The sequence below is a fragment of the Coffea eugenioides genome, chromosome 5 (genome assembly GCF_003713205.1).
Source record: "Coffea eugenioides isolate CCC68of chromosome 5, Ceug_1.0, whole genome shotgun sequence".
NCBI classification, from domain to species: Eukaryota; Viridiplantae; Streptophyta; class Magnoliopsida; order Gentianales; family Rubiaceae; genus Coffea; species Coffea eugenioides.
In genome coordinates this window covers 50,484,027-50,496,699 of record NC_040039.1, presented here as the reverse complement: position 1 = coordinate 50,496,699, position 12,673 = coordinate 50,484,027, and the positions used below count along the sequence as shown (strand labels likewise).

Genomic DNA, 12,673 nt, shown 5'->3' with positions numbered 1-12,673 from the left:
ACATGGACAAAAATGAAATTCACTAGGACTAGTGAAAAGAAAGAAAAAAAAAAAAAAGAGTCCCTGGATCTCAAGCAAGTTCATATGTGGGCCGCCACCTTTGCCCCCTTTGACCCTCCAAATACAGTCGGACTAACGAACTTCCCCCCACCCTCTTTTCTGTCTCTGTTCCCTCCCTATTTATACCCTTCACAAACCTCCGATTTTTCTTCCATTCCATTTTCGAATTCTTCCGTTCCATCTCTCGAAAAAACTTGCTAACTCAACAGGCAAAAGAAAGGAGTTAAAAAAGCAAAAAGAACAATGTCCTACAACAGTGCTGTTCAAGAAGCTCGCCCTGTTGTCAGAAAATTTCTTGCAAGGCCTCAGCCTGAGGGGGTTGGCGCTATTGTCAGAAGAAGCATTGGAAGGTATTCCTTCGATGGTCTCGTTTTATGCATGTTAAAGAACCCTACTGCATGTTAATTGTCATCATTTGTGCTGTCTGGCTGATAAAGATTATTTTTTTTTCAGGTTTGAGTTGAAGTATTTTGATCCTTTCCTTGCTTTAGACGAATTCTCAGGTGTTAGATCATTTTTGTGCAAGATTGTTTTTTTAACGTTAATCCATTAGTCCCTTTATCATATTACTCAAGTTTTTGTTCCTATTTTTCTTCTCTTCGTCGCATTGCAGTCTCTGCTCCAGGTGGATTTCCTGATCATCCGCATAGAGGTCTGCATTTAGACACTTGAAAGCATTTCATCAGACTCTTGAAATATTTGACTGCAAATTCAAAGTCTGCCACTGGATTTTAGTTCTGAATTCTGATCTTATCACTTCTGTTTTCTCAGGGTTTGAAACAGTCACCTACATGTTGCAGGTAGAGCTTCATCACTTGTATCATTTCCTGCTAGTTCCATTTTGATATATTACCAAATAGTTTTGGCTATCTTGCCTATTACTCTGTCGTCAAAAGGAAAAACAAAATAAGGTGCAACGGATGCACTAAAGCACTTTTTTCTCCTTCACTGCCAAGAAGAATATTGTGACCACTGTTTGATCCTTAAGATCAAAGAAAGCAGTGAATTGCTAATTGCCGCAATTGTAAGTAAATTAATGAATTGGTAGCCATTGCGTCACTTGAATGAAAGCAATAGGTAACCCTTTTCTTAAGCTAGCTGGATAGGACCCGGCTTTCCATGTCAAGTTGCAAACAAGGTGATCATCAAGGCAATACTACTGTCAAATATGTCATCAAGCACCTGCGGCCAGCCGCCTGCCTGGCTAAGACAAATAGAATTTCAAGTCTTGTTGTAGTAACTGAGACCAAAAATCACAATTTTACTACTAAATACTGAAGACTTTCAGTTTCTTCAACCACTAATGTGCGGGCAAAATAGCTAACTTTCGGCCTGCCAGAAATATATTTGTTTCATGATATACTTTTTTTTTTCCGGTTAAGTCATGATGCACGTATGTTGCTCACCTACAGTGCTCATTTTTACCCATTAGTAAGCAAAACAAACCATTATGTATGTTCAAAATAGGTGGTGTTCGCGATATTGAAAAAGTTGTTGCATTTTGACACCAGGGAGCTGTGACGCATGAAGATTTTAAAGGACATAAAGGTACCATCAAAGAAGGTGATTTACAGTGGATGACTGCTGGAAGAGGAATAGTTCATTCAGAGATGCCAGCAGCTCAGGGAACTCAACGAGGTTTACAATTATGGATTAATCTCTGCTCTCGAAATAAAATGTAAGTTTTATTGCTTTTAAAAAGGGTCAGCGAAGTTGTAGATGCACAAAAATATCTTTTAAACCTTAACAGAAAGAAGGTTTTTGAGTTTTGCAGGGTAAAGAAGAAGTTTTTGAGTGAATTATAATGAAACTTCATGAATAATGTGAATGTAAACGCTTTCATTGCTCACAAACATGATGATTCATTGCCCACAAACATGATGATTCATTGCCATAATTGTTCAGCATTGTGTGTGCGCCTATAATTAATGTTATTGCCATGTGATTTATGTGCTTTATATTAAAACATGAAGATCACTGATATGGTAAAAGCTAGTGATTCTGCTGCACTTATATAGAAAGTAATCTATAATCTTCGTACTTTTTGACATTGGACTTTAAGAACTTAAAATGCATCAAATATTAATTATCTCTTCTCATGCCAAAAGGGTTGAGCCAAGATATCAAGAAATGATGAGCAAGGACATTGCAGAGGCAGCAAAAGATGGGGTCAAAGTCAGAGTTATAGCAGGAGAGGCCATGGGAATTACATCTCCTGTCTACACAAGGACCCCAACCATGTTCTTGGACTTCACCCTTAAGCCAGGAGCTCATCTTCAGCAACCAGTGCCTGCGTCCTGGAATGCATTTGTATACGTCCTGGATGGGGAAGGCACCTTCAGCCACTCGAGGTCTTCTCCAGTAACAGCTCATAATCTTCTTCTTCTAGGCTCTGGCGATGGCCTTGAGGCATGGAACAAGTCCTCAAAGCCCCTGAGATTCGTTTTAGTTGGGGGCGAGCCATTAGGTGAACCAGTAGTCCAATTTGGGCCTTTTGTAATGAACACTCAAGAAGAGATTGATCAAACCATTGAAGATTTTGAAAATTGTACGAATGGTTTTGAGAGTGCTAGGCATTGGAGATCTGCATCAATCCGTGGTCTGGATTATTGATGAATTACTGCATATTCATTCTGCATTCTTTTGTTTTTGAAGCCAGAAGGAGAGGAAGTCAGGAAACATAAACACACTACTGCCACGCGTATCATTATTATCCGCTGCAACACTTTTTGTAGATGATGGATGTCATTTATACTAATGGCAATGTACCATGCTTCCACTATATTCTGTCAAAGCAAATGATAGCAAATATTTTTACACCTTTACAGTCCCTTTTTGTGGGTTCAATGATTCTTCTTCTTCTTTTTTTTTTCAAAGAATGGGATGCGGGATTTTAACAAACAAACCAATGCCATATTGCCATATGCATGGCCGTGCGCTGCTAATGCACTCGTTCTTGCCTAGCAAAATAAATAGAGCAGCTGTCACTAGGCTGCGAGGCAGAAATTCCTGACAAAAATTCGTGGCCTAATACCTAGCAGAAAAGTAAAAGGTATCCTGAGTACTACTTACTTTCTAGTTTGATTAATGCTGTCCATATAGTCTATATGCCCTTTCGAGCAGATATTCAAGTTAAATGCTGTACAGTTTCCGGCAGAACGTCTGGATTCTACTTGTGCACGTAGTTGTATTGTTTGCGTGATTTTGACCCCTGTTTTTGGTTTAGTGATCTGGCTTAAAGAAATCCAGACGCTAGGAATCAAAATTTGGTCAACAAAACCGCTCTATAATCTGGTGGTACGCTGTACCCTTCCATCCTCTTCTTGTCCTCTGATTAGAGGCAACCAATTCTTCCATAGGTGAATAGTGCCTCGTCTTCCACAGTATTGGCATTTATATTTTTCTCCAAAAAATATAAATAAGAAAAAGTTCCAAGCTTGCACAATGCTTAAATGCTTAACTTTGTTTTGAGTATTTAGGACCCTGAGTTTCCACATATTGCCTAATTGTACTAATCACAATCCACTAAATCCCTGTATTGGCACAACCCTTACCGAACTTCAGTTCGAAGATTAATGGAATCTTAAGAGTGGTAATGAATTTATGCTTCTCAAATATAAACTTTCGTGTTTATTTGATTTATTTAAAGAACTTGAAATTTTATTCAAGTTTCACTGATTTATTTGTTGAATCAAGTTCAAACTTTTTTATTTTTTTTTTATCAAATTTGAAAGTCATGAAACATGAAGTGTTATTCAAGTTTAATTTGACTAATTGACGAATCAAATTCAAACGAATTTTTACTAAGCTCAACTTAGATTCGACTCTTATTCTGCCAATACTTGATCCATCAAGAGTAAAAAGATTCCAAGTGTTTGGATCGGAGATTATTTGAAATAAATATTGAAGCACTTTTTATAATGTCGTATATATAAAATAAAAAGATGATCGAAAAGATAAATAGATGCATTAAAAATTATTTATGATGTAAGTAAATAATTTTTAACCAAATAGTAGCTCTCCAAATACTCAAAAGTTAAACCAGTAAAAGCATGAACAAGCTGGAGCTTTTCCAACTTACCATGCCTGGTCGAGGGCTGGAAGTGGCTCCTAGGACTAATAGGTGGTATAATAAGTCCCCTCCCAATCCCAAACACGCAAGCGAGCAAGAATTGCCGAGTTGGAAAGAGAGCAAGCAGGGTCCCAACTGCCACGGCACAATCGCCAATGGGGTTCGTCACTTAATCCTCAGGTGAACCCCCACGGCGGCAACAGCTGAAAAACAAATTCCAAAGCCTAAAATCCCGTCGTCCAATGATGATAATGAAGGCCAAAAGAGTAAAAATAGTTCTTTTCCTCTTCGCCCTCAACTCCGTCACTCTCTACTTCTACTTTTACTTCTCCTCCCACCCCGACTATTTCCCCAACAGAAGCAACCCTCACTTTACCCGGAATCATACAAACTCCCATGTGTCCATCACTGCTACTGCGAAACCCTGGCCAAGTCTCCCCTCCTACCTCCCCTGGTCCCATAATCGTGAGGTGCCGGTCCGATCTTGCGAGGGTTATTTCGGGAATGGCTTCACTCTGCTTGTCGATGCCCTCAAACTCTCGCCGGAGTCTCACCGGAAATCCGTCTCTGATAACTCTGCCGGGGGCGGATGGTTTAGGTGTCACTATAGTCAAACGCTGCTTAGCTCTATATGCGAGGGAGGACAAATTCGGATGATTGGAGAAAAAATTGTAATGTCTAAAGGAGGGGAAGAGTTGGAGATGGTGCTTGGAAGAGGGGAAGAGGAAGAATTGCCGTTATTTAAACCCGGTGCTTTCCAGATTGAAGTGCTCGAAAGGTCTAAAATAGGGAAGAAACTTGTGAATGTAGACTTTTTGAATAATTACTTACCAAATGGTGCCATTCATAGGCATACTATGCGTCAGTTGGTCGATTCGATTGAGTTAGTTGGGCCTAATGAGTTAAATTGTTCCGAGGTTAGCCTTCAGATTTTTTTTTTTTTTTTAATTTGGGTTCTCAGTTTGATCTATTAAAGTTTTGATCTTTGTTAAAAAAGGAAAGAACAGATGATTTTTTACCAAATTTGCAAAAAAGATTCTGCATAATTAATGAATCGATATCCCTGATTTAATAAATGAACTCATAACTAGCTAATCCAATCAATATGAATAAATTTCTCCCATTTTTGGATGCCTTATCAAATTTTCTTGCAGAGTCTAATGTGGTGTAATAAACAATTGATCTGTCAGTTCCATCAGTTGATTCTGGGAACACGGTGTACCTGGATTGAGATCTGGGTCTTTTTGTGATAACATGAGATCTAATCTGGGGCAGGACCAAAAAATGAAGCATCTTGCAGATGCTTGAAGTCCTCTTGAACTTTCAGAATGAGTCTTGCAATGAATGTTTGTGGGAGGTGCTGTATGACGGAGATGTAAATGATAAATGAGATTTGCAGCGAGCAGTTATAGTATCAAACTTGTGAATAATGCTGGCAATATCGTTTTCTCCTCTTTGATACTTGATTTAAGTTTCAATGCTATACTCATATGCTTGCAAGTAAGATTGTTCAAATCTGCATGAGTTTTATTTTTGCTGGAGCTTTCTGCATTTTTTGCCTTTTGCAATCGATCCATCACATTTTTCTTAATCTTAGCCATTTTGTTACGTTTTCTTTCAGTGGGTTGAGGAGCCTACGGTTTTGGTTACACGTTTCGAGTATGCAAATGTTTTTCACACCTTCACAGATTGGTACAGTGCATATGTGGCTTCTAGAGTTACTGGATTGCCCAATCGACCTCATATAGTTTTCGTGGATGGCCATTGCAAGGTATGAATATTCAGGCTAACATAGTTCTAGCAAAAATGACATTGTGGCATTTGTTATTGCAAGAATTTTGTCCTCTACTAAGTATTTGATAAACATGAAATGAGCCAGGGAAGGTGAATTTTGGATCACTTGAGATGTACAGGGGAGTCATTGAACTTATTGCAGGAGTTTTAAACTATAGATTTCTTGACATCAAGCATATTCAAAATCAGACTCTTAGAATAACTGGCTTGAAGAGTTGTAGTGGAAAAGACTTAGTTTTCAGCATGCTGCTTTCAAATTTCTGGATGTGTTAAAATTATGGTGCTTCTTCATAGCAGTTCAGTAGTTGAATAAATGGTTAGCCTGGACTTTTTTTTATCTTTTTCTGGCAGTTAGCCTGGACTTGATCATATGTGTCTGCCATTTCTTGGAGATGAACTCCACCGAAATGCATTCGGACATGTTGAGCCAATATTCATGCAAATATATTGCTGCTTGTTATCTGTTGTTTGTTCCATATTACCATTTTTATTCTTTTTTGGAAAGTCTTGTGCAGAATCTTATTACTAAAATTGACCAATTTCTTCATTCCAGAAGCTGGCGTTCCTCTGCTTTCTTCTTGTTCCCTCAATAACTGCTGTTCTTGCTGTTGCCTGCGGAAGACGTTCTTAATTTCAATATTACACTGCATTAATACTGATTACATCCATTTCTCTCTTTTTGTGCTTGGGCGTTCAATTTTATTGGCATTGTGGATGTTTTTGACATGTATAGATGCAGGAGAACATGCTTCAATAATGCTCTAAATAAATAAACATCTCTAGAAGTTAGTTTATGCCACCAACAATAGAAGATGAAACATGTTAAAAGTTTAAAACCAATTTGAGGACGTAATGACCAGATACTGGCATGCCAAGGTTGCTATGATTGCCTCTGCCAGTGTTACTGTAGTGGTCTATTAATTCACTGAAAGTTTTCCATTTAAGATAATTCCTTTCACAAAACTTTTCAGGCACAGTTGGAAGAAACCTGGAATGCATTGTTTTCTAGCATTAGATATGCCAAAAGCTTTCGTGGTCCTGTCTGTTTCCGCCATGCGATACTTGCACCTTTGGGATATGAAACTGCATGGTTCAAGGGACTCTCTGAAGACATAGATTGCAACGGTGCTTCTGCACGTGAACTATGGCAACACCCAGATGATAAAAAGACTGCTCGTCTGTCTGAGTTCGGGGAGATGATAAGAGCAGCATTTGGTTTTCCAGTTGATAGACATCATAACTCAAGGCCTGTTTCGGGTCTTAATGTCCTCTTTGTTAGACGTGAGGATTATTTAGCCCATCCACGTCATGGTGGTAAGGTACAATCAAGGCTTAGTAATGAAGAACAAGTTTTTAATTCTATAGAGGGCTGGGCATCAAATCATTCAGCTTGCAAATTGAATATAATAAACGGTCTATTTGCTCACATGTCCATGAAAGAGCAAGTTCGGGCCATTCAAGATGCTTCAGTCATAGCCGGTGCTCATGGGGCAGGTCTAACTCACATAGTTTCTGCTACGCCAAGGACAGTAGTGTTTGAGATTGTCAGTAGTGAATACAGGCGCCCCCATTTTGCCCTAATTGCCAAGTGGAAAGGATTGGAGTACCATGCTATTTATCTGGATGAGTCATATGCAGATCCTCCAGGGGTAATTTATAAACTCAGTGGCATTCTTAGAGGTCTTGGATGCTGAGATTTTTTGTGGTTTGAGACGACATTCCTCTTGATTAATTAGCTGAAGGATGCGAGCGACATTTTTGACCCCAGAAAGAAGGAAGGAAATGATTGGGCAGGAACATGAACCTGGAGCTTCGGATATCTGCGCTACAGACATCTGCAAAGCTGCAATAGGATCAAATCAAGTAGTCGTTAAAACATATGGCAGCCTGAGCAGTTTGTGCAGGAAGCATGCAGTGCTAGATGAGGAATGATCGTCTGAGAAGAAGACAATGGTAGAATTCCCTGAAATCTAAGTGATCTGGTAATGTATATACTTTCAAACTTGCAGGGACAAGAACTAGCAATGGCTGGGAGTTCGGACATTGTGGCTCACTCCTCGACAACTCTGACGGTATACTATTAAACTTAACTAGGTCTACATAGTATATATATAACCGCCCGCCGAAGGGGATTTTCCGTCACTTATACCAAGAAGTGATTATTCTGAAGATAAGCTGTAGGACATCATTTATTTTTAATACAAATTGGTACAAGTACGACCGACTCTCTGCCAATAGTGTCTGATTCAAAATGAAATGTAACTTTTGTGAAAATAACAATTCTGCGTCTGCTAAATGTCAAGAACCAAAAATTTTTTTCAATGTTATTTCCATTGCCTCGTTTCTCATGCGTTTGTTTTTCTTTCGAGGGATTTATGAGTTGAACGCATCCCTATTACGAATCTTGTCATCCTCCTCTGTCGCGCGCACCAACCTGACTAGGCCAGAGTTGAATTTGCTTGCAGGCGAGGACTGGGCTGGAAACATATGGCTAGAACCTGGAGCACTATTTAGACACCCCAAAAAAAAAAAAAAAATTAATGATGCAATAGTTGTTTATGGGATTCTTTGTAGTATATTGTGAGCAACGAAAGAAGAGAGGCGGGTCAGTACTCAGTAGTAGTATCTATCATCAGAATCAAAAGAGCCTATAGCAGCAGGTAGGCTGTTTTAACGCATTCGTAAGACCTACATACCTGCCAATATCGTCTTCTGTTCTACTTGTACTTGCTACTTAGTTGAGAGCCTGGTATGTTTGTAGCATCAGTTTTTGCATAATAATCAAACGTAAATGCATATTGAAAGCATTCATGCACTGCTGTAATGCGTTCACGTAAAGTTGCATTAGAAGTTAAGAGCACCCTTTTCCTCCGCTGCTCTACAAAACAACTGGCATTGGCAGGGACGGAGCCAGAAATTTATTTTTGGGGGGGCTGAAGTGTATTAAAAAAAATTTTTTGTGACGAAATAAATATATTTAATAAGTAAAATTTAGAATCAATAATTATAAAAATAATAAAAACATATAATTATACATACCCCAAAATTTGTTATTGATTAACACTTGAAGTATTGGTAGTTGTTGCACTCGAATAACGAAGAGGAGGCAATTGCATTCTGCGAGTCTTCATCCGTTGAAAACGCTGCAATATTTGCTCATTTTCAATTGTTGCAAAAATATCCTTCTCGATGTATACAACCAGACAGTCATTCATCCACTCGTCTCCTATTTTGTTACGCAAATCAGTCTTGACAATAAAGCCATATGTTCCCTTGCTAGCACATCCATACATTGCCCGATCAAGTTAAGGTGGTCATAAGAAAAATCATTTAGTATTAAATTACATGATAATGATATGCATCATCACCTGCATAATCAGTCAGTATGTACTAATCTTTTTTATTTTTATTCCTATTTTGTTGGGGGTGCTCAAAAAGGTTATGCAATAATAGTAAATACCTTATTTTGCCCATTTTATTCAATTTCATTGATACGCACGACGGATCTTTTGTGCTACTTTCTGTTTCACTTTTTATCATATTATTTTTTTCTCCTTCATAACATCACATTTTAATTCTTTTTTATTTCCTTAAAATCTAATAACTATTAATTAAATAATACAAAATTTAACACATTTCTATATGTAAATGGCTTAACCGGACGAAGATAATAGATGAAAATGTCTCTGGGTAAGATACCGTATTAAATCTAGGACCTTTTAATCAGTGAGATAAAGGCAGACATTAGACGAATGGGAAAGATGAGGCATCTAAGCTAGGCTAAATGATCAAATCGAATTGGGTAAAAAAAAAAAATCAAGTGAACAAAATAAGAAATTTTTTCAAAACGTTCAGCGGGTATTAGTATAGTTTGCCCAATTTAGTAAGTCTCCTAACTGGGCCGTTGGCAAGGAGCCCAAACGCCCAAGGGGTCCCTGTGTTATTTACGATGGTTTTCTTGGTTTCAGGACATATAAAAAAAAAAAAAAAATTCTTGAATCTTGAACCTATATATAGGGGGTTTTCCGGCGGCTTGGGGGGGGCTTAAGCCCCCACCAGCCCCCCCTTAAATCCGTGGCTGGGCATTGGGTTTCTCTAAAATAATACTACCAAGAATTGGCCCCAATGACAGCATTACAATTCAACTCAACTCTTACCAAACCTAATCCCTTTTTTTTGGGTTGGAGATGCTGTCAAAAAAAAAAAAAAGTAAAAAAGGACTTCGGGACTTGGACTAGAGATGCAAACGAATTGAGTTGAGTCGAGATTCAACCTAATCGAGTTGACCTTCAACATAATTTTATGAAATTCAAACTTAAACTCAACGACCTCAAAATGTTAAACTTGAGCTCGAGTTTTAAAAAATAAAAAATAATTATTTTTATTTTTTTTAAAAAAATAAAATAATTATTTTTTTAATAAATAATAAAATATTAAAAATATATATGTAATTTTATTATTAAAATTAATATATATATACTTACACTATATAAGAACGAGTTTAGAACTAGATTTCAACCGCACGGGTGAGGCTATTTTGGGAATGTAAGAGTGTTTGAAGAGTAATTGGAACATTGAGTACAAGTCATTGTAGCTTTAATTTCACTATAATTACTTATATAACCTTTCAGACATTTAAGGTTAGGGGCAAGTTTGGTATGTTACAATGTTTGGTGCCAAATTGAGTATCAAGTACAACTGAATAAAGCTTGTGTTTTGATAGAATTACATAAAAGTCCTTTTAATCATTTATTATACTAACATCCAAACCTTCCAATTTCCTAAAACCTTTCTCGTCCGTTAAAGAATTAATTGGATGTTTACATGATTGGATTTTAATTACAATTAATTAACTTAATTATTATCTGAACAATCATTATCATATTTATGTCCCCATGTTTAGATGTACCCTTTCTTCTTTTTCAGTTTCACCTCTTTGGTTTTATTATGGCTATTAAATATTTGGTGGAATGCGTAGCTTTTCCTTTAAATTGATGTGAGTTCTTTGGATTTGTCTTCTTCGATTGTAGTTTTTTTTTCTGATAATTGGTTTATTCAAGAATTCCATATAGTTTGCTTTTTGATACTTCTAATTCCAAAAACTGACTAATTGTATTGTTTTCCTTAGTAGATCCCAGAGATTTTGTCTCTGGTCAAAGTACAATTTGAGATAATGTTGTCACTTTCTAAAATAATCAGAAAAACAATTTGATCATCTTCTCCTCCTCGACCAAGGTATTATCTCTTTATTTAAGTCAGATAACGTGTTATTTCTCATGAACTTTCTCCTATTGTTCTTGACTCCATGGATCTGTTGACTACATTCCAGCAGTTATAGTTCATGTAGTTATTTTTTCATGTAATATGATTTGGAATTCAGTTTGTGTTTATTTTAACTGGGAATTTTATGATTGTAAAATTTATTAACTTAGAATTTTGTTCTTCATTGAAACTAAAAAAGAAAATTAATCATGCTACATAGTACTAAGATGTCATTTGCACTCTATTTGCTTTCCATGTTATGATCTCGTTCTTGTATTATACTGTTTATATAGTTTCAAATACAAAAAATTTGCTTTTTTATGCTATCTAAAAGAATTTGTAATGGAACTTGATGAGTTTAAATGCTTTAGCTACAGCACCATTTTGATTGCATTGTATTAATTCATTTACTCATAATTGTATGTTGTACAATGATAAATAATGTTTCTTGATTTGATTGAAGCAACTATTATCCATAGTTCAAACGAGTCAATTAAGTAGAGATGTTATATTGAATACTTATACAAGTAAACATTGGAAAATATCATTAAGCAGTTTCTACCTATAGTTTGCAATTCGAATTCATATGAGAAATTTCTTTTGATTTTAGTTACCATTTTCTACAATTTCAAATTTAGAAAATATTATTTGCACCAATTTTTTATAATCAAGATAGTTTCAATTCAGATCTTTAACAATTATGCAGATTTGAACTTATTTATGAGATTATATAGAAATGCCCCTAGCAAAAAACACCAAATCTGAATAGTTACTACAAAACTTTGAAAAAGACCACTTAAGTTTCTTATCTATCTATCATTTTTGGGCATTATTATCTCTGTAAGAAACATGTGATTAAGTCGTATTATACCCACCAAATTATATAAATAGTTAGTCAAAAATAAAATTATTTTAGATTAGATTGGATGCAAAGTGATTGATGGATAAATTTGACTTGATAATTCAGGTTGAGCTTAAGTCGAGGGAGAAATCAGAAGCATTGCTTGAGGGATTTTTCACGAACATATATAGATTCGAGAGATGAAAGGTCCAATTGATACTTTAAAATGTTTTATCATCTTGGATAAGTTTTAGAAGAGACCTTTGGATACTTTTCAATTGCACTTCAAACATTCTTACATTTTCAAACTACCCTTATCTTTGTAGTTGAAATTCAAACATAACCTTTGATCACAACGGATTCTTATATAGTATAACGATAAGGATGTCTCATTGCACATTATTTTTATTGACTCACTATGTAACTTATGATTTTTCTATTAAAATCACATGATAAAATCATCATACTTCAGTTCCTATACTACAAAATATTAAACAATAATTATTAATTATCTTGAATCACAAGCACCAAATTCCGGCGCGTCGCGCGAGCTGTCCCTCCCTAGTTTACAAATACTAGTAGCTGCATTGTACTTGACAGTTATACGGTTTAATTGACCCCATTTCTGGCTTTATCAACTTTTT

General features: G+C 36.3%; 2 protein-coding genes across 2 annotated transcripts; both read left to right on the top strand.

Moving 5' to 3' along the window:
- Positions 1-224: 224 nt before the first annotated feature.
- Positions 225-2,887, top strand: LOC113770501 (pirin-like protein). The gene is made up of 6 exons (XM_027314972.1): positions 225-410; positions 514-563; positions 674-712; positions 832-860; positions 1,572-1,738; positions 2,169-2,887. Exons 1-6 carry the CDS (start codon positions 304-306, stop codon positions 2,671-2,673), a joined length of 897 nt encoding a protein of 298 aa, XP_027170773.1. The 5' UTR covers positions 225-303; the 3' UTR covers positions 2,674-2,887.
- Positions 2,888-4,231: 1,344 nt separating this feature from the next.
- On the top strand, positions 4,232-8,463 carry LOC113770970 (beta-(1,2)-xylosyltransferase). Its single transcript, XM_027315604.1, has 3 exons — positions 4,232-5,049; positions 5,754-5,903; positions 6,898-8,463. The coding sequence occupies exons 1-3, from the start codon at positions 4,375-4,377 to the stop codon at positions 7,618-7,620; spliced, it is 1,548 nt and encodes a 515-aa protein (XP_027171405.1). The 5' UTR covers positions 4,232-4,374; the 3' UTR covers positions 7,621-8,463.
- The last annotated feature ends 4,210 nt before the right edge of the window (positions 8,464-12,673 follow it).